The sequence below is a fragment of the Helianthus annuus genome, chromosome 2, assembly GCF_002127325.2.
Source record: "Helianthus annuus cultivar XRQ/B chromosome 2, HanXRQr2.0-SUNRISE, whole genome shotgun sequence".
Lineage (NCBI taxonomy): Eukaryota > Viridiplantae > Streptophyta > Magnoliopsida > Asterales > Asteraceae > Helianthus > Helianthus annuus.
Window position 1 is genome coordinate 131,814,862 of NC_035434.2, and position 23,719 is coordinate 131,838,580.

Here is a 23,719-nt window from a genome sequence, read left to right on the forward strand (position 1 = left end):
GCATCCAGTTCAAATTTCTTAAAATCCAGTTCAGTATAGTTCTCAGTTTTCTTAGGTTCGAACTTCTTTGGATCCTCAGAACTCGGCACCATTGGAACATGTTGTTCAAAGATAACTGACTTCCAACATCTGGTATTCTGTTGAGCAAGGATGTGACCCATCATTCTCTGCCAGATGTTGTATTCATTTCGCTTCAACATGGGTGGTTTGAAAAGTGAATCGATGTTATTGTTAACATCTTGTGATTCTGACATCATCCTGGTTGTTTTACAGGTACTGATTAATCAACTTTGCTCGTGATTAAACCTTACTCTGTTTTTCAACAAAACGAACAATTATAAGTATCAACGATTGTGAGCTGAACTTTTACGTCAAAATGACTGTTAGATCAAATTTGACTATCCTAGCTCTGATACCAATTGTTAGGATCTGAGTTTCTTATGATTGTGTTTTTGTTTTATAATTATGAAGATGAATGAGTATTACAGCGGAATTAAATTGGAAACAAAACTTTCACACACAATCAAATAGGAGAAATGCTTTCAACAAACATGTTTAACAGAGAATCGAATGATTATATTTATTATAACAATTCAATTACACTTGCATGAATGCATACAATCTCCCCCTCGGCCTGAGCTCACAGAGAATGTTCGTATAAAATGACTTGGGATGAAAGAGCTAATAGAATAGTAAAGGGTACTGTTCTATTTATAGTACGAAGCAAACCACTGTGGCATCTTTGCTGATGTCACCATTAAAGTGACATCTAACCTCCTAACAACCTGTAACTACTGATCTAATACAACTACTGCTATTATAAACTACTGATTACAATACAATACAAAGACAAGCTAATCTACTACTTCCATTCCACTGTTATACTCCTAGCAGTGCTTTGCCTTCTCAGCAGTACTTGAATTATGACAGTAGATTAAGCATCAGTGTTTGTCTTCAACAGTCTTTAGGTCTTCATCAGATGTTGAGTGATCAGCAGTTGTTGTAGGCAGACAGTAGATAGAGGTCATCAGTTGTTAGAGCTACTTCCAAGGGGTAAGATTGAATACAAACATCTGCTTATTCTGAATCCACTGATCTGATCCAGTTTTGGCTTTAATCAACTGTTCCTTTGGTAGGGTTCAATCCCAACAAGGTCTCGTTCGGTTAGTTTACAGCCCTATTCCTCCACACTAAAATTTTTGCCTACACACATCAAAATTTATCCTACACGTTTTGGAATTTATCTTATACATATTGAAATTTATCATATACAGCTCGTAATTCATCCTACACACCTCTTAATTTATCCTACAATTTAAATTAATTTTTTTCTTCTTTGAAAAAATACATTTTTTGGAATATGTTACAAATTTAATGTAGTTAGCTATTAAAAGGAAGAAACGAGTCGATATTCAAGCATTTAAAGCATAGCCCGCAAGACATTCTAGGGGAGATTAAATCAAGGAGCTTCGGTTGGGTTAAAAGTAGAGCTTCATATAATTATATTAGTTGGGGAGAGTGGTGTAAATACCCGTTGTATATGTTATAATTTGCTTGCCCTTTGCCCGCTTGGGTCGGGGGTTGTGTTTTGTTTGGCCTTTTGCCCTTTTGGGTTGGAGGCGTGTTAATGAAGTATACTTTTCAAAAAAAAAAGAGTTAGCTATTAAAAAGGAATACTACCAATTAATGATCTATCTAAGTTTACCAATATACCCTTACACTAATATGAAATACAAAAAATAAATGAAATAAAATATTAGCATGCTTTTTTGTATCGTTCACATGTTATTTTCAAGAGTAAATTGCACAAAACATCCTTTATCTTTCATCAAACTTGCAGGTTCCATCCTTAATGTTTAAAACCTGCTAAAAACATTCTTTAAGTTTATTTTTGTTGTTGGTTCAATCCTTTACAACTAACCACGTTTATTGAATCAGTTAAATTCCCTCACATGCATAACATGTGAGGGTAAACTCGTCATTTTAGTTGATCTTCTCATAGAACCCACAAAAAACACTCAAAACCATTTTCCTTTTCATCAACTTGAATTAAAAACCCTAACACACATTTAAGCTGTTGATACAATTATTAAATTGATAGAAAACCTAAATATTGAATCTAATTGTAATGGTGAGGTGATAGATTGAGCTTGAAGATGAGTTTTACCATTTTCCTTTGTGGTTAACGAGACTGAAATTGAGGATGATTTTGGGAGTAGTTATGGAGAAGATGATTGTGGAGGTAGTGGTTATTGTTATGAAAGATTTTGAGCTTCGGAGTGATGTTTATGTTGATTTGGTTTATGCGGATGTGATTAAGGAGCTAAAAGGGATTGCTGATAGGATGATTAGGTCTGGTTATGAGAAAGAGTGTTGTCAAGTGTATTGTAATGTTCGGCGAGATGTGTTGGACGAGTGTTTGTCGATTCTTGGGGTTGAGAAAGTTAGTGTTGAGGAAGTGCAGAGGATTGAGTGCAAGGTTTTGGATGAGAAGATAAGAAATGGATTCAGGTGGTTAAAGTTCTTCTGTTTGGGGAAAAGCAGTTGTGTGAGCAAGTGCTCAGTGAATCAGAATTGATAAAAGAAGTCAGTTTTGTGGAGTCATGGATCCGCAAACATAGTGGTCAGATTCGTCCCTGGTACATGAGTTATCTTAGATCTGTATGGGAGAAAGTCTTGTTATGTTTGAAGGATGAAGGGATTTGGGGGAGGGGGGGGATTGGGGTTCAAGTGTGTTAGGGTTTTTTTATTCTAAGTGTTTTTTGTAGTTTTAATAAGAAGATCAACTAAAATGACAAGTTTACCCTCACATGTTATGCATGTGAGGGAATTTAACTGATTCAAGTAACGTGGTTTGTTGTAAAGGATTAAACCAGCAACAAAAATAAACTTAAAGGATGTTTTTAGTAAATTTTAAACATTAAGGATGGAATCTGCAAGTTTGAGAAAACATAAAGGTCGTTTTGTGCAATTTAATATGTTTTCAGTTTCTTAAGTTTGGGTACCTTTAATGATATAAAATACTACCTCAGATGTCACCGGGCCCTTCAACCCCCCTCTAATGGACACTGTAACAAGATACCGTACACACTTTATATATAGAATATGAGTTGCAACACACAAAAGCCCCAATTTTATCAAGATCTTCTATCATACCTTTGATTTTGCAAGATATATATCGATCAAACTAGACACGAACGAGTATTCTTGATTGTAAACAAAGTAGTCAAAGGGCAACTCTCCTTTGGCGGTTACATTCTTATTGGACCAAAGATATACATGTCTTGATTAAAGATCAAGACGGTCTTACTTTAACACCGAGTATATAACTGCCAAGGGAGAGAAACCCTACAACTAATTTCCTTATTAGTTTGTAAAACCGAACATTTGTGTTTGTGAGCTTGTGTTTGTGCATAACCATGCTTTGAAAGTTCCCATACTTGGCGCTTATATATGTGTTTGTTTCGACGCATAAACCATTGAAGAAATAGGATATACCTAAGGTTTATGCTATGGATATTATTATCTTCATTGAGGGAAAGGCTAAAGTTCTTTATATCAAGAAAGCTGTTAGATTCTATTTAAGGCATGATATTTACACATGAATATATGAAGTTGATAGGTCCATAGGGGGTGATATCTAAAGGAGATGCCTATACTTAACTTAAAATGCATACACCCATCCATTCATTTGATCCACTATCTATCCAAAATCACAATGCCATATACTTTTTTATAATCAATTTAAATAGTTTATCAATGAGAGTTTAAAAGGTCAAAACTACAAGAAAGTGACGATCACATATACTCAGTGGCGGATCTTGCCCGTTGAACGTCTCGGGGCCGAAAGACAGGGCACTAAAAATGCCCGGGCCAAACATAGTATATATAAAAAAAATTTGATCGAAATGCAGAAAATTAGCACTACGGCCGAAAAACTTGCCAGCCGTGGCTCCGGCACAGGCCTTCTAAGATCCGCCCATGCATATGCTTATGGTAGTAAAGAAATATTGATCCATAATATACATAGACAAAAGAAGCTAATTACTTATACTACTATTTCTATGTCTCAATCATTCAATACATCCAAGTCTCTGGGATCTTTACAATTAAATGTGATTGTAGAGTTTCAATTCGGGTTTGTGGACCGAAGTTCAAGATGTCCCTTAGAGAGCGATTTAACAGTCTACTCCAAGACAAACCCAACTAGAGGTGTGCAAAAAACCGAATTAGCCGACTCACAACCAAATTAACCGATAAAACCGAACCCAATAAAAAGCTGGTGGGTCAGTTAATGGTGTTTCTGAAAACTGAAAGTAGCAGGTCAGTTATGGTTATCAATTTTCCATACCCACCATAACCGAACCGAACCAACATGTAATAAATCTTAGTAGGATTTAGGACTTTTCACCATTATTTTAATATTTGATGTTTTTGGTTAAACGGTTTTAGTATTTAGGGGTTATGTCATATTGTTTTGGTTAAATGTTTATTTGAATATATCATATCACTTTGTTTGAATATTCGGTAATAATCGGTATTAATATTATAAATTATATGTATTTGTAAGGGACATCTTGAACTTCGCTATTTAATATACTAATGTGTAGAAATATGTAATAACAATTTAGTCCAGGTTCAAAAAAATTGAGTTATTTTTACCTATGCTTAAATTCACAGTTAACCACCCATAACCGACCCGCTATAACCTTCAAAACCTATTAACCAAAACCGCCATAACCGACCGGTTATGGTTATGGTTATCCATTAACCAACATCACGGTTATGGTTATGGTTTTAGACCAAAACTCAGGATAGAAATCAAACACCGAGGACCTAACATGTTTAAGTATTTTCAGGTTGGACACGAGTCAGCTTGGTCGCGTTTCGTGGGTCGGCCTAAAACTTGCTCACCCTAAATATAAGTATACCCAAATATTTTATCTTATACATACGTAAAATTCTCAAAACACTGCAAATATATATTTTTTTGTTAGGAAATCCAAGATATGTCACACTACAAACCTAGAAACAGACCATGCACAAATTGTACCAACACTTGAAGGCCATATTCACAAGGGTCATCAAACATAAAAAGAGACATTATTATGTGGTACAAAAATTAACATAACTGATTAAATGAAAAGAAGCTAGAAATAAGTATGGCTCTATACAGCCCTATGGCCCGAATCATGCGACCGATTCTGTATAGAACTGAAAAAAAAAATAACAATAGCAAAAAATCTTTTCCAAAGGTAAAAAACCGCTCTCTAATTTGCATTCGACCATAATCGCTAGTACATCTTCACATCTCATTTATACGATACAGACAACATGCAAGAGGGAATTTCCCAAGTTGTAAATAAACCGACCTCAACTCGCACCATTCTGCTAACCTGGTTCATAACTGGTCTTCATGGTCATAGCCATTGACAAAACCACGTCCATTACTTTCGGTTAATGGTGTACCAATGAGAGGTAACACATGTCACAGGCTGCTTAAGTAGCAGGAGCGTATTCTTTAATAGCAGTTGCCAGTTTGTCTCGATCGTCCTCGGTTTTAAGTCTTATCAAAAACGTTCTTGCAACAACTTTGCTGTTGTCCCTTTCGTTATCATCCTACGAAAAAATGGGCAGATGAGTTTAGGCGGTGATAATGATAAATAGGTAGCGTTTGCAGGTTGACCAGTCAAATCCGACATGATCCCTGAAATTTCATTTTGTTGTGTTGCATATATAATAACAAAACTAGTGGGTTATGACCTGCACTCCACGGCGGGTTCGAAACGTACATAAAATTAAGAAAATCAAGATGGGACATTTTACGTGAGGATAAAAAAACCACGTCGCAGTGGTATATTCGAAAGTCATAGAAAAGTTACGTCGTATATCAAAGCTAAGTTATTCTAACAAAGTTGCATAAAAAAACGTATATAAAGATAAGCACGACAACAACGCATTGCAGCGGGTTGGTTTAAACAATGGTGTATTTAGATATGAGCGTCAAGCGGCGTAAAAACCAACGGTTTAAAAATATTTAAAATAACCGGCCGGTTTAAAAACAAGGTTACGAAAAATAACTCACGTGGAGTGTGTTACGAAACCATTAAAGAAATTCACGTAACAGAATATTTAAACTCAAGTGATAATTTTATTAAAGTTCAGGGGTTGTAGTGTAACCCAGTTAAAAAAGTAAAATATAACTTTGTTAAAGTTGAGAGGCCAAATATTAAACTTATTAAAGATGGAGTGTAAATAGAAATTGTTCACTAAAAGACAAAAATGGCAATATTGTTAAACACCCATAAATGTTATATATAATAGTATACAAATGTGTATAAAACAATTACGTTTTAACTACAAAACTTGATGCCAATTTCTCTTTTTACCTATCAAGTTTTGGAATAAACCACATTTTAAAAAAAGTTACAAAAAATGAACTACAGACCCGCGAACTTATCAGGTTAAATTTAAATCAAACCCAACGCGTTTAGCTAACCATGTTCATGGGTTCGACACGAATACTTCAGACTTAACCCAAAGTCCCAAACCCATGAATTTTGTGTTAGGTCCGTGACGTATAAAAAATTCAGACCCTTTTATACATTCGAATCCCTTCAAGCCCAAAACAAACATGTGATAAACCAATTTCTAAGTATATGAACATACCGCAGTATGAAATATGGCAACAATGGAGTTCTTTTGCAAGTTTGTTTTGATGCCCGGATATAGCAATGCGTTAAGCACAATTCTTCCAACCTATAATAAGCGAAATACAAAATATGTTATAAAACATATACAAAAGTAATAAACTAAACAAAAGAAAAAAAAAAAAAAAACATACATCATTTCTAACAAGAATTGTGGGTTTGGAATCTTTGGTGCCTTTGGAAACACCTTCTTTGCATTTGATGGTTAGTTGTCCCGTGCCTCTATCTTTCCATGCATCTTTATCTGTCGGATCAGTTGACTTAACATATAGAAGAAGAGAAAGTCAGGCATGAACAGTACATTTATGTATTATTTGTAAAAAAAAAAAAGATAACGTGCGTAATTATGCAAATAATGTGCGTAATTAGCGTTAACCCAACCCATGCGTAATTATGCAAATAACGTGCGTAATTAGGGTTTAACCCAACCCATGCGTAATTATGTATTCTAACGTGCATAATTATGCAAAGTTAATTACTATTGTGCTACCGCGTTCAATTGAAGGCCTAGACTAGAACAGATGTGCGGCTGAGATTTCAAAAAAAAAAATCTTTACCAAAAATCCTTAAAAAATTAACTTTTCCAAAAAAAGTATTTGTTAATTTATACTGCCGGAAAAAACCTTTACAATGGGTGTAAATGCTAATGTCAGCAGCTTTTCACAGTGGTGTAAATGGAGTAAAACACCGCTCGGGATTTTTTTACATGTGTGTTTGTAACATTTTTATCTAAGTGTGTGCAAAAAATAGTGGCAAAACGCGCATGGCAAGTAGGAGTTCTCTAAGTTCTCACAACTCGTGGTGGTTTTCTCTTGATCTCTATCCTATATGAAATAGCCTAAAAGTATATAAGTATCGATACTCTTCCCGTCCTAAAAAAACTACTAACATTTATATGCATCTGCCAAAAAAAGTCATTTGACCATTTCTCAATAATTACCTTGATATAAATCTTACATTTGACTTCATGCACCACCGAGATGCCAATCTCTTCGGTCTTCTTCACAGACGGGCTACTTGGCTGCTCAGCTTCATCATCTGTCACATATAGTTCACCAGATGAACAAACTATAAACAAGAATAAAATTATATATTACAAAATAACTAAATGATCGTGACAATATCTTGGTTAAAAAAGCGTGCTGCGCTTCAAGGCGTTTTGGTCCCGCAAGCCGGGGAGCGAGGTGAGAGCTTCAAGTACGTCTACAAACCTCAACTTTGACCAAGTTTGACCCAAGTGTGGTGCGCCACACCTCGTGCGCATCAAGCACGCCTTTTTAAACCAAGGACAATATCATATTTCGTGTCTTACCACCATCCGCATCTTTTGAAGCATCTGGCTTTACACCGATTGAACTTTGTACCCCTGAGAGAAAAGAAAAGAAAAGAACTCAATACAATCAAATGTTAAAACAACTCATAAGTAACGGAAACGGAATAATGAGAAGCAACACCTACCAAACGAAAAAGACGACTGGGTCGACTGGCTATTGCCGAGAGGCCGGGGGCTCCATGAGCTTACAAAACCTGACGTTGCAAACATCGAGGCTGGTCCAGAAAGTGGGGCGTTGGATGTTTTCTCTTGTAAGGGCACATTTGTAATACCCTTATTATCGGTAACAAGTTTCTTCTGAGCAACATGTGATCCGGGTTCCGATAATTTTTCACTTTTTGTCGAATTTGATTTGAGCCAGTTAACAACATCACTAAACTTCTCCTATATTAAGAACATCAACAAATGTTAAAAGTTAAAGATCGTGTTTCCTTGTGTATAACTATAACATATATAATTTGAGCTATGAGTTTGGATCGAGACCAAAATGTTTGACGCGTGCGTTAGGTAGTCACGGACTCCATCTTCCCAAAGTTCATCAGGGTGGTTTTGTAACTGAGATTGGACCCAACTGGTCACAACCAAAATACAAACCGTTAAAGATTAAAACAATCAATTGAATTATCGAAACAAAAAATTGTAAGATGCAAACTCGGAGCAGATGACAGACCTTGCAAATTGGGTATTAAGAGCTCGCACATGTTGTCTCGATGATTCAGCCCGTTGCATGTCTAACGATGGAGTGCCCATTGTTTTTGGTTGAGATGATGCTGCTGCCCAGGGAAAACCGATTTGGGGTCCTACCATATGTTTTTTACTCTGAAACCGTATAAAAACAGTAAGAATCTAAACCACAGTTATATCATCAGCAAAAAAAAAAACACAATCAATTAAACAAGATTTCATTTCCATTGAATTCTGATTACTATTTAATGATAATTAATTAAATTATTATTTATATGAGGAATGAAGATACTTAGCATAAAATATCAATGACTTCTACCCTGCAACAACTTGTAAGGTATAGCTTTTTACCACATTATGTATAGTTATAGTGGTGTTCATCGTACAGTTCGGCTGGCTTTGGTGAAAACTTTGGGGGTGCTTAATTACAGTTTTAGAAAACGACAAACCCAACCGGCTTCGGTTTGGCTATTCAGACTGTTTCTCATTCTTTTCCAAAATCACTAGTATATAAACTTAATCAAAAATGATAAAAATCTTCATTAATATAATATATACACATAAAGGGGTGGGATCCTGTACAAATGAAATTAAACTACTAAACGATATTACCTAGAGTTTTAAACTAGAGTAATTACACTAAAAAAAAAAAAGAAATAGAGTACAATAATTACTCTAGTTCAGAAACTGTCGAGTAATACTAATTAATCTAGTGTTAGATTAATTACTCTAGTAGTCTAGACCATAGTTTTCAATAGCAATCGCTACGGTCTCTATAGCGAATAGTGTGGCGTACAGGTCCATGCTCACTATATGGTATGTAGCGATGGATAGCGGGCCTTTATATTTCTCTTTTGTTTTTTTAATATAAATAGCAATTGAATATAGCTATAAAATAGCTGGATTTGAGGTTTTTGTTAAATATACATGTAAAATAGCGTATACCAGGGTATTTTAATATAATATACATATAAGTTTTTTTTAAAACTTTTTCTAGTGTATAGCTATTTATAAAATAGCGCCCACTATTTATCGTTATTCGCTATGTAGCATATAGGTACTAGCTCTTTGTCGTTGTTCGCCATTAACAACTATGGTTAGTCAAAAAATAAAGAAAGATTAAACGGGCTCGTTTCATCTTTCAAACAGCCCGCCAACCAGTTAAACCCCGAATACCAAACCGTCAACCCAGCTAAACCAACCGATTCACTTCGATCACACACACACACACTTTTTCACTTTGCTAATTCTAACTTCAGCTAATTTCACATAGCCCATTACAACAACAAACACCACCAAAACTAACTAATCAAACAAAAAAGCCACTAACTTTAGCTAAATTCATTACAATCCATTACAGCAAAAACAGATTCAACAAAACTGAATAAAAAAGGGATCAAAATTCATACAAACGAATTAGTGTCTGCACTGGAGTCTGATACACCGAGCCGCTTCATGTATCAGAGAGATCGATTTAGGGTTTTTTGAGTGTGAATTTTGAAATTGGGGACATGTTATAATGTGCAGGTGTGCAAATCGGAGTTAATGATTTTTAGCCGTTGAGTTGTCGTGGGGTATTGGGTTTTAGTTTCAGCCGTTGGATCTGGCATATGATTGTGTCGGCCCATGTATGAACTTATTATGTTAATGGGCCAAGCCCACTATAATAAAAGAACGAGTAAAGTACAGAAACTCTCTAGGGTTTACACTCAGTTGCATTGCAGCCTTTGCTGGTTCTGTCATTGTTTGAAAAAATTCAACAGTCCAGTCCTTATGATTATCAATTTGATTCAATCAAGTCCCTAGGACAAACGTCTTTTTACTACCAAAACGAAGGGCAATATGGTAATTTTGCAATTTAGAAACACTTATAACAAAATTACTTTTACAACTTTACACGATTGTCTAAATTACTTTTACGACTTTACACCGCATGATCGAACGTATATTATCTAAAATATTGTCTAATGACATTAATGCCACGAATGTATCGTATGTAACAAAGTCAAAACGTGTAATGTCACGTGCGGGCATCACACGTTATTATCATCATTGTACATTGTAACCACAATGCTTATATAGGTTACACCGAGTTTGATCGGATACATCAATCACATGTTTTATATGGTCAACGCATCACATAACGTGTTGTCCGCTATAAACAACTAAGGTGCCGCCGACGTAATGCGTTGTGTATCGCAGTTTTAACGTACCTGTCATTTTAAATTCACGTTTTGACATAAACTTTTTCTCAAGTGAGTCTGGTAAAAAATAATATGTTTTATACTTATTTTGTGTACGTTCGTAAACTGTATTCAAAAGCGAGTCGGGTCAAGTATAATACATTTTCATTCGATGATGACGTAATTTTTTTCAGTAAAGAGTCGGGTCAAATATAAAGTATAAACACGAGTTACTTTAACTTTTGACGTCGTCTCAACACGCGACGGGTCAAAATCCTAGTATATATATATATATATATATATATAAAGTAAATTTTGGGCCCTGTGCAATCACCGTGCACTTAGCCCGAACCAACCTTGGCCTTCACCCACCCTAACACCATAATCTATTCATCAATAGTTTTTTTTTTTTTTTTTTTTTTGAACAACAAAGGTCCATAATCTCTATTTTTAAATTACACCAAGTTTACCAAATGTCAGGAATTGAACCCTGATCTCTCCTCAAAGTGGTGAAGGCCACCAAAGGGGTGATGGCATATGATTGTGTCGGACCATGTATGATTGTGATGGCATATGATTGTGTGAGACCAAAGTGGTGGTAGAGGCACAAAGCCTCTACCATCCCACCAAAATGGTGATAGCATTCGTCAATAGTTATTTATGTGAAGCACATCGTTTACCAATTTCAAGGTTTATTTACATGAATTCTCATGACACTTGAGCTATTAATTTGAATTCTATAATTGAAAACGATTTTATAACTACGAAAAGAAAGAAGAAGAAATCTATAGAGCGTGAGTCTCGGCAGGAGTAGAGGAAATACATGCCATCATCCCCTATCATTAGTAAAAGATATGATAATTTCAACCGATCTACTTGTAAATGATTGAATTTGTATATCTATCTATTCTAATACACTTGACCTCTCTAGTCATTGTATTTGACCGGTTACTGGGTCATATCTAGATAGTCAAAGGTGTAAAGTGCACTCAAGCGCAAAGTGCTAGCTTGTCGCCTAGGTGCAATGAAAGTGCATGTCCGAGACAGGAAAAACACAACAATATAAATAAAATAATTGTAGGTTTGGGATTGCTTATTTAACTCTAAAAGAGTTTTTTTTTTTTTTTTTTCAAAAGCACTTATTAACTTATTACTTTTTCAAAAAGAGTTTTTAAAAAATTGTTTGGATTAATTTTCGTGGTAGGAGATGGTAAAATGACCAAAAATGATATGGTAAGATTCCATATTTAGTTGTTATCATAGAGGAAGAGGTTAAATTTGTAATTTTATGTTCAAAAAGACAAAAGTTATTTAAAAAGCCAGATTTTTGTGTCTTTTAAAAAACAACTTTTTACTCTTTATAAAAAAGTCAAAAGTGCCTTTTGTAAAACAATTTTTTACTCTTTCTCAAAAAACCAAAATAAAAAGCACTTGTTGTAAAACAATGGTCTATTAGCAACTAATATATAAGTGTATAAACATGAGAACAAAACTATAAAATCATGTAGAGAATAGAACATGGAGAATCTTATTCATTAATCTCTATTCACCATATACAAATGCCTCTATATATTTAGGCATATACATTAATACAAAGAAAATAAAGAGATATGAGTTATGTATGTGGAGAGTCACCATATAAATGACTCATTTATAACACTCCCCCTTGACTATCCACATACTTTTAATAGGCTTGGTGATACTGCCTCGTTAAAAACCTTGCTAGGAAAACCCAGTGGGACAAAACCTCAGCTAAGGGAAAAAGAGTGCAGCACGTATTTTCTTATTCTGATACTTCTGGATCAGGTATGTTGCCTCGTTAAAAACCTTACTAAGAAAACCCAATGGGACAAAACTTAGTTAAGGGAAAAAGAGTGCAACTTAAAAAAAATCTACCCCTCATTATAATATGTATCCTTTAAGTGACATGTGTCCATCTTCCTCGAATGTTACTCAAAACTTTTGTAGAATAATTTGTTGTTTGATGTCTTGAAGTGCAATACTTTATATTGAGTAATGTAAAATCTTCTTGTGAGACTTCTAGTGCTTCCTCTTGCAAACAAATACCATAAGATCCACTACTATGTTGTGTTACATTCTTTACATCTACAAGACTAACGAAACTAGTTTTCATAGGTTAGTAAAATATAAACACATATCATTCTTACCTTTAGGGTATCGACATATCTGCTTTACCATTCAAATGTCTCCTCATTGTACACGTGCTATATCATGTTGATAAATTCAAATAAGAATAACATATTATGCATAGATAGAAAGAAATATTAATGCACAATTGCACTTTAGCCATGGTACTTTTGGAATGAGAATCTCTACTTTGGTAGGAGATGATAATAGTCATTTCTTATAAAAAATGACTTAACAACCTTTAACATACTTTAAGGTTCAACTATGTCCATACTAAAATATCCAAACATCATCTTATAGATGTACTTGAGGGATTAGTAAAATATGATTACATATATACTCGAACTGCAGTTCGAGTAATAATTAGACCGTGCCAAGGTCATTCAAAAATTCTTCCTCTAAAAGCTCGACAATTTCTCTCAATGATGCCTAGAATCATTACTGTAAATTGCGATTATAGTGAACTTTTAAAAGTAGAATGTTCATAGAACATGGCTAATTTAATTAAACTTATATCTCTCTTTATGTGAATATCTCGAGTTGTACAACACTCGACCCAACTATTTTAGTCCATACGTATTTTGTCAACTTCATATAATACGTTCTTGCGGTTTTTACATCATTAATGCTTCTAGCATTATCAATCCATGAGGGAATTCTTTCTATCTTATCCAAATATGCATGTGCTTTCACTCTTAGAAGTTTTGCTATATAAACTTGCCCTTTTAACACATAGATATATCTATATCATATGCAAAAATATCAAGAGCACTTGATTTTATCTCCAAAATTCATATTGTGCCATGTTTGTACACAGTGTACATTGAGATGCCATAATAACCAGGTACACATTTTCTATGTATGTTTATTGGAGTATTGGTGCACTATAATTACATCCATAAGGTGTTTCAATTAAACTCTTAAGCACTCAAATGCTTTAGGATACTCATGGGGAGTTCCAATTATATTCAATTCAATAACATATACAACATGTATATGTATTCATATCTGAATTTACATAATAATCATAATATTCTCGAGAACTTATTTTATATGACTTAGTATCAAGTGATACATAACTTTCATAAGACGCATGTTAATTCTCTTTTATATATTACCAGACTAATAAGATATCGGAAAGTCAATGCATCCACCACTGGAGAATACATTTTCTCATAGTCAATCATAGGTCTTTGTGAAAATTCTTGTGTCACCAATTTTGACTTATATCACTCAATTTGATTTTCACTTGATTCACATAAAAGACACTTTTGTATCCATCATATTTTACAACTTTAGTTGTATGGACTGTTGGTCCAGAAACTTTCCATTTTATTAGAGAACTAAACTCTGCCTTATTTGCGTCTTTCTATTTTGGCCAATCATTTCTTAATATTCATTCATATGCAGATCTTAAATCTTGATCCTCATCATTTAATCATTTTAAGCACTACATTATATACGAAAGTATAACGACGTCGATTTTTATTTCGATTCCATACATATCTTAGACATGATATAACTTATCGAGATCTCTTTATTTTCAGGTACCTGAGGTTCTTCTTGAACCATCATGTCTATTGTCCCTTCAGGGGATCTTATGACTATAACCTCGACTTGACCATCTTAATTACTTGCTCCAATTTTCGAGGAATTTTATTGTTGGAATCAACTAGTCTACCACGCTATAGGCGTGTAATAGACTCATTACAAAAATATGTGGTTGTCCTCTTAGGACACAAAGATAACTGGAGCATAAGCAGTTGATTATGTGACTTACTTGGTCACTATATTTAGGTCAGTGAACTTGTCTGGTAATTTGTACTTTAATATTGGTAAATGAATTATACTTTAAACTTCTAGTTCATAGTTTAAAGTCTGAGGATCAAGATGACATGATAATTCATTTTTACTTTTCACTTTCCAACTGCTTGTTATCTCCCCCTAATGTTGGGAACATTCATTCACTAAAGTGAAAACCAATGAGCCATAAACGGATTTCTCACTAACGGCTTTAAGTATTTAATCATAGACAATTATTTATACCCAACATATTCTCAAACTTTTTAGAAGTCCCATCTTTGTGTGGTGTGGTAGATGAGTTTCAATATATGTCGCGCAACCAAAATCTTTGATGAGACATCTTTGGTTCCTGACCAAAACCAACTGTATGGGGAGAACTATCACTTATTGGCTTGATGTGAACTGATGGTACTATATATAAAATTATATGTACCTAAATGAACTTTTTCTCCTCTCATGATCATTGGCTTTGTAAACAATAGTAGACGTTTTGTGATTATCTCAACAATAACACTTATTCCAATGATTGTTAATAATTTGTGAATCAAATTCGTTATTATCAAATAAATATACTAATCTGGATTAATATGCTTGATGTCACATTAGCTAAGCCACAATCACACAAGCTTCAGGTTGTGGATTTGATAACCATTTAGACGATGCATCGATTTTAAAATACTAAATGGTATCATGTTTGTATTTTAAATTCCGTTATCATTTCCAGAATATTTGGGGATTCACACCCTACTTTTGTTGATCAGTACTGAACTTCACTTGAGAGCAAACATGACATGTAATTATCAAGATAATCTTCTGGTTCTTCGATACTTTTCACATCATCATTAATGACTCGGTGTGGTCTAACCGGTCATGCCAACTAACTAAATACTTATGATCCATAAACCTTTGGATTATGATCGCATATGTATTACTTGCACGTATGTAATACAAAATGTAAGGTACAAGAGAATGTATTATAACTTCAAAGTTTAAACCATCATGTTATATGGTCATTCCTTAGTTTGCCACTTTTGGTGGTCGATCTCATTATGACTATTGTTACAATTCTAATAGTCGATCTCATCATGACTATCATTTCAATTATTGCAGTCGATCTCCTTATAATTTCTAATGGTTGATCTCATTATCAACATGACCATCATTGTATTTTTCTCAGTGATCACAATGATCAATATATATTCATTTCATGGATCAAAGTAAAACCAAACAATTTTCACGGTTTCCATTATTTACTCGGACATATAAATCTAAATTAATTTAGAACCTTTTGTTTCTTTTTAATGATATTGCTACCTTAGGATCATATTTGAGGTTTGACAAACAAAGTTTGTTTTATCCGATTTTCCCTTACAAATAAACTTCTCTTTGTTGTCCGAGTCATATAATAACACCGGTCTAACATCTCACGACCATTTAAAACTTGATAATGAGATACATGGAGTATGACATTTTGGGTGTCAAATCTACGCATATTTCTCCTCTTTCATGAGAGTGACAATAAACCATGATCTGGTTTAATCGTTCCATTCAATATTATCGATGCAAAGAAATGATAGCATATAGAATACAAGATATAGATAGAAACAAATCATTCAATACATGATCTCATAGCATGTCATCATATAAAAACAACTTATAATAGGCCTTTATGAAATAAGAAACCTTTTCATCACTAATAAGCAAACGTATATAATTTATGTAATAACATATCATGGTATAACCAATCACAAAGATATGATATAACCAATCACAAAGATATCTTATATATATTCGTTACTTACTTTGAAACTTAAACATAGATCTCTTTCAAGTTCTCAGATTATTTATTATTTGAAAATTGGAATATTTATGAACTACATAGCGTACTCAATTTTTTCTTCTCAAATATTGATATTAAAAAAAACTAATGACATCAAATAAACAATCTATATATTGCACATATGAATCATATAGCAATGGTCATTATTTTATACAAGCAATAATAATAGTTAATCAAAAATTAAATTATTAAACATTATGACATGGCCTAATGAATGCATGAGAAAAACCGACATCGCTAGAAGGGTTTCTCTAATAACAAATAATGATATCTAGCAATAGGAATCAATTACATGAATTTATTATATGCAAAATTTGTTATAAATGCTAGTATAACCCTAGTATAAATACCAAACGTTATTTTTATAATCATGCTATAACAATAATAATACATTGCATTATAGATTGTATACTTTATTTAAAACTAAATCACGTGATGTTTCCAATGAGCACTACACACATAACTCATTTATATCTAATTGGGTAAAAGTCCTTTGGCATGCTATATATTAACAATGACTAATGAAAACAATTAATTACGATCCACATTATAACTCATTTATATCTAATTGTGTAAAAATCCTTTGGCATGCTATATATTAACAATGACTAATGAAAACAATTAATTACGATCCATATTAATATTTTATCTTTTTTTTTACGACCAACAAGCAAATAATTTCAGTTAAAGGAGTAAAAAGGACTTCACTTGGGGTTTAATAGAAAAAGTGTATATATTATGTCCTTGATTGAGTAGTAAAACTTTATGAGATAAGATATTAATTATAGTGTAACAAAAAAAATATCTCACATATACATATCTGTCATGTTAATTTGAAACTATGATTTTAACATATCATCATTTGTTTACTAGTAAATAAGCCACCCTTTTTTTTTACTTTATACAATAATAAATTATGTAGTTCCATATAATCGTAAAAGTATCACAAGGGTCTCAATGCTATAAATATAATATCTTACCATGCAAATATTTCAAATATTCATATATAACATCTATCTGATCCAACTTTATGAATAAGATACCAACTCATCAGTATAATCAAAATCACCATAACAAGAAGCAAATTTAATTAAATCCAATTACTTGGTGTATGCTATGCAACCATCTAAATTCATTTTTTTACCACTGTGTTCATATATTCTTATCCAAGCACTAAAAATAAATTAAGAAGTAGCCTACATATTGTTCATTAAAATAATGAGTAATACGGTATCTAATATGAATGGGTAATTTTTTTTAACTATATCTTTTATGTATGAACTGAAATCAATATTTTGGATATATGTCCTCAATTCATTTTTTGTCTTATCAATAAATTAAAATTACTAAATAACAAAATATCAATATTTTTTTTTGCACTTAGGAATATATTATATCAAAAACTGAAACTTAAATAGTCCTCTAAAAAAATACAACGGTATAACGTCTCCATTATTTAAATAATCTTTTGAGATTGATATAAATTGAATCAAAACAGAGATTTAATTAAATAGTTAAATAATCTTTGAATTCGTTGTCCCATACAACAAACTCCCATTTCCAAATTAAAATTCAATCCAAATCAATATAATATTATAATTCGTCAATGCATATCAACAGGATGTGTATATGTATTATGAGCAATAAGTTTTTATGTTGTTACCTTATTTGCCACTTGAGATAGGTTCGTGATTGCGGAATGGAACGCCCCATCAGACGAGCGATGGGTGGGATGTTGGTGATAGCTGTTGTCAAGTGAGACTCGCAGTTGGTGGCTCCAGTAGGCAATATTAACTTGAACAAAACAATAGAGAATCGCTACCGCTATGGTTTTTTTTCGACAAAAACACCATCGTGCTGATAACGTGTTGTAAAACAATGGTCTATTAGCAACTAATATATAAGTATATAAACATGAGAACAAAACTATAAAATCATGTAGAGAATAGAACATGGAGAATCTTATTCATTAATCTCTATTCACCATATACAAATGCCTCTATATATTTAGGCATATACATTAATACAAAGAAAATAAAGAGATATGAGTTATGTATGTGGAGAGTCACCATATAAATGACTCATTCATAACAGCACTTATGTTATTGTGAAACAGTTTTTTTAATTTATTGTCTTTTAGAAAATGCCATTAAGTCATTTACAAACTTAATCCCAAACACCCTGAAGGTTGATAATCTAAAATTTCTAAATATTATAAAAACAACTAAGTGCAATACAAGTGCGCACACAATAATAAAAAAAATGTAATATAGGCATAGAAAATTAATAATCTAATGCTATTCTCTATATAAAATAAAAAAGAGTAAACTGCTAAAATCGTCCTTGTGGTTTGACTCAAATTGCTAGATCAGTCCAAAATCAACTTTTTTTTTTGCTAAAACAGTCCCTGAGCCTAGTTTTTGTTGCTATTTCAGTCCAATAAATTAACACCGTTAGAACCTCCGTTAATGAATGGTTAAAACTGCTAAATTCGTCCCTGAGGTTTGATTCAAGTTTGTCACACCCCGAATTTCCACGTGTCACCGGTGGGCCCGGTGGGGGAGTATCGTGACGTAATTGATATCATCATAGTCAAACAACACAAATTATAATGCACAGCGGAAGCAAAAGAAATAGATTTATTTCAACCATCGAATGTAATATTTAAGTATCACAAGTAGTCGAAATAGATCCACAGGCGGATCGGAATAAAAGGAGAAAATTGTTCAACAGATAAATGCATCCCAAAGCTTGCGAGACTCTATGATGCTAAGGAGAGGCCAGCCTATTACGTATAGCACCTGCACTTAATCTTTTTTGGGGAAAATACGTCAGTTTACACTGGTAAATACAATTTAACTGACTCATTTTGAAAAGGTTTTAAAAATTGATTTAAATGCACAAGGCACAAAACATTTTTATAACTTGGGAATAATTAATCAAAGTTAAACTTGTAAAAGATTTACATGTTTGTTGTGCGTTCAGTCGCCCGAGTCGTGTCGGGTTTAAGGTTAATTGACACACCACTTAGTATAAGTCCGCGGCGGGAAGCCAATGTTTATACCTTAATAATGGACATAATACCGGGTGTACGCCTACACCCGGGTGTCAAGGTCGTGGCCAAAAATGATGCCAAGGATATCCGGGACATGGTCAATAAGCTCCCAAAGGCGTAAAAACAAACAAAACCAAGTTTTCAAACGGGTCACATTGATAATACCCAACTACTAATGAGTTGGGGTCAATTGCCCAACCAAGCGGTATTTTATATACCGTACCCCCAAGCCCGTATAGGGAAAATAAGTTAAAAGTATTTACCTGAGCAAGTATAAACCACAAAAGCAAAAATGCAAGTGTCTTTTACTGGGCTCCTATTCTGGAACGAAGGTTTAATATAACCTATTAGAATCCTAACGGGTCTTTTAACATAGCCTAAGCTTAGACCGGTTAGTTTCGGAGAATAAATATGGTTTAATCGCGAGGAAGGCGAGAAACCGAAAAGGAATGTGACTTAGACCCTACAAGCTTGGATACTTGTATTACATGGGTAAACTAAACATATTCTGGATTTAGAGACTAAGATGATACGATTTGACCCGTTTCGGCTAATATGCGTGAACCAGTCACATAAGCCGATCCGAACGCGAAAGTGCGTAACGAGTAATCATATAAATCATATACATGTTTCCTGAGATTATATGCACCAAATATGTTGTAATATCAGTAAGGTATGTCCAATTATGCCCCAAATGGTTTTAAATTCAATTTACGCCTTATAAGGGCATTTTGGTCATTTTAAAGGGTATAAAAGAGTTAAACTAAGATTCTGAGTCTTATATCTGAATAAATCAGTAATTATACTTAGTTTATCATGTTATAACAGTAGGGTATCATATATATGTGAATTTTATTGATTACAACCATCTTATGTACCAAAAGGGCATTTTGGAAATTTCACATAAGCTTAAAGGGTTAAAACTGGGAATCTGAGTTTCTAAATCTGGTTTACTGTTATAATATAAATTTTTATAAAATATATCAGTAGGTATTAGACCTTTTATATAAAAACTAGTTTTGACATATACTATGTCGTAAAAATGCCTAAAAAGGCGATTTGGAGCCATTTCCGGGTTTTAAAAGAAAAGCTGATATTTTTATAATTCCAGAAGGTTCAAAATATTATATTTAACATAATAAATCAGTAGGAAAAAGTTTGGGGTCAAAAGGTTTTATAAAACTCATTCTATGGCCGAAAAGGGCAAAACCGGCATAAGCCGAATTAAGCTTAAAACCTCTAGTTATGCTCATTCTAAAAATAAATAAAAATCTTTAAAATTCCCAAAATATTATTATATAACAGTGGGTATAAAGTTTTTGTATAAAATCTAAGTTTAAATAGGCTATGCGTTAATTACGCTAATTATTCACTAAGAAGGCTTCTAATTACGCTAATGGGCATAACTCTTAATCTAGACTTCCAACTGATGTCAAATTTTGGGAACAAGTTTATATTTCAGTATCTAACATGTCTACCCCTTTTATTTTTCAAAAATCATGATTTTTAGACCTTTGGGCATAATGGTCAACATATGTGCATTTAACGGAATCATGCATATGAACAAGATATCAAATGAACCGAGTTGTAAAATCACTGGAGGATATACTAACATGTTATTAGGTCCAAAAGAAGCTCTAAGGCAATCTTAATCTTGACTAAAACGGGTCAGAACTGAAAGTCAAAGCGAAAGTCAAACAATGCGACTTTCGGTTCCGAACCGGGTCTAAACAGAAAATTGTCGAGTTGAACATGTTGGAACATGTTCTTATACTTATTACCAAGTTATATTAATGTTCAAACAGGTTACATGCAACCTACATTGCTAATTATGTATTAATTTGAAATTAAGCATCCTGTTGACTTTTTATAGTTAGCATTGACTCGACAATTGACATGCTTAGAGTGGGAATCTGGAAATACCCTTTTAAGGGTTTGTTACCCACTTAATTACCTTCCTAAAGGTATTCTTAATTCGTGATTTGACAGAGCACATTATGATTAATCCCGAAGTCAAACCTTAATTACGACGGTTTGACTTTTGCTTAATTAACTAAGCTAGAATGGATTAAGGGAGGTTAAGGACACTTACAAGAGTCCTAAGAAGGATTATGGAGCCTAAGAAAACTTGGTGATATCCAGAGAAGCTCCAAGAGTGCCCTTGAGTGAAGTGTGAATGAGCAAGTCCTAAATGGTCACCACTCAAGTCCCTTATATAGTGAACTAAGAGGCTTTAGATCATGCCAAGATAGTCTAGGATAGTTAGGAGATGATCCCAGGTGTCCCTAGAGAGCTATTTACTGCCTAGCAAGCCCATGGTTTCAAAATTTTACGTTTTAAGTCGGTTAACAGGCTGAACAGGCAGCTGTCCATTTTCTGCTGCCAGCGACCTCCTTACGGACCGTAAGCACAAGGTCTTGCGGTCCGTATGCTCCTCTTACGGACCGTAAGCTTAAATCTTTACGGTCCGTAACCGACCCTTGCGGAACATGCCCAGGTACCCTGCTTACGGACCGTAAGCCTAAGGCTTTGCGGTCCGTAACCGATGGCCAGAGGACAAAAACTTGTGAACTTTTAAGTCTTGACCATGCACTCAAACCAACTCGGAAATCAGTCCCTCTTTTTCAGATGTGGGACCATCTTGATCAGCCATTGCATGCCTAGCATGCTCTTACATGTTTCCCATTCAATTTCAACTTACAAGGGTCTTGCAAAGTGACGGAGATTACCAAGAATGAGTCGTGGATTCTCATAATAGTTGGCCAAAGAAAATAACTATATTGATTCCTATTTACAAGGATTTTATTTAACCATTTCAGTAGTAACAACCTATAATTCCAAAGTCCTTAATAAAGATGCAACTTTATTTATTTGAGAGCAACCGGTTATCATATAGGATGATTATCTAATGATTTAAGGATCTTGGGATTTATAACAATTTGGGTCGCTCAGAGGTGTTTTATTAACATGTCGCCCTTGGGTCGTTCAGAGGTATTTTAAATAACATGACGCCCTCTTTAAAATCCTACCATACATCTCTTTATTTGATCCGGGTTCCTGACACGTGTCCTCCATGACACGTGTCTTTATTCTATTGAACAGGAATTTTCGAGGTGTTACATCCTCACCCCCTTAAAAGAAATCTCGACCTCGAGATTTACTGAAACAATTGAGGGTATTTCTCTTTCATCATGGATTCTAATTCCCACGTATAATCAGGACCTCTGCGGCCCTCCCATTTGACCTTGACAATGGGTACATACTTCCTTCGAAGCTTCTTTACCTGTCGGTCCTCAATCGACACAGGTTTTTCTATAAACTTTAAGCTTTCGTCTATGTGCACATCCGTATGCGGTATGACTAGCGATTCATCAGCTAGACATTTCTTCAGATTGCAGATGTGGAACACGTTATGAATACCACTAAGCTCCTCTGGTAAGTTCAACTTGTAAGCCACCGATCCTACACATTCGATGATCTCGAATGGTCCGATATACCTCGGGCTTAACTTACCTTTCTTGCCAAATCTCATTACCCCTTTCCATGGTGATACCTTGAGCAAAACTTTATCGCCAACCTCGAACTTGAGGGATTTTCGCTTACCATCAGCATAGCTCTTTTGCCTATCATGGGCAACTTTTAGGTGCTCACTAATCTGGGTAATCTTGTCCGTTGTCTCCAGGACTAATTCTGGTCCTGATAACTGAACGTCTCCTACCTCTGCCCAACAAATGGGTGTTCTGCACTTTCTACCATATAATGCCTCAAAAGGCGCAGCCTTAATGCTGGTGTGGTAGCTATTATTGTAGGAAAATTCGATCAGAGGTAGGTGCCTATCCCAACTCCCTCCTAGGTCAATCACGCACGCACGAAGCATGTCCTCCAAGGTTTGAATAGTACGCTCACTTTGCCCATCCATCTGAGGATGATAAGTTGTACTAAAATTCAATTGCGTACCCAGGG

General features: G+C 34.1%; 1 protein-coding gene across 1 annotated transcript; it reads right to left on the reverse strand.

Moving 5' to 3' along the window:
* Nucleotides 1-5,071: 5,071 nt before the first annotated feature.
* Nucleotides 5,072-10,256, reverse strand: LOC110922188. Its single transcript, XM_022166500.2, has 9 exons — nt 10,137-10,256; nt 8,714-8,862; nt 8,527-8,614; nt 8,169-8,427; nt 8,023-8,076; nt 7,651-7,748; nt 6,845-6,970; nt 6,670-6,759; nt 5,072-5,619 (listed from the first exon to the last, which is right to left on the reverse strand). Exons 1-9 carry the CDS (start codon nt 10,182-10,184, stop codon nt 5,500-5,502), a joined length of 1,032 nt encoding a protein of 343 aa, XP_022022192.1. The 5' UTR covers nt 10,185-10,256; the 3' UTR covers nt 5,072-5,499.
* Between the last annotated feature and the right edge of the window lie 13,463 nt (nt 10,257-23,719).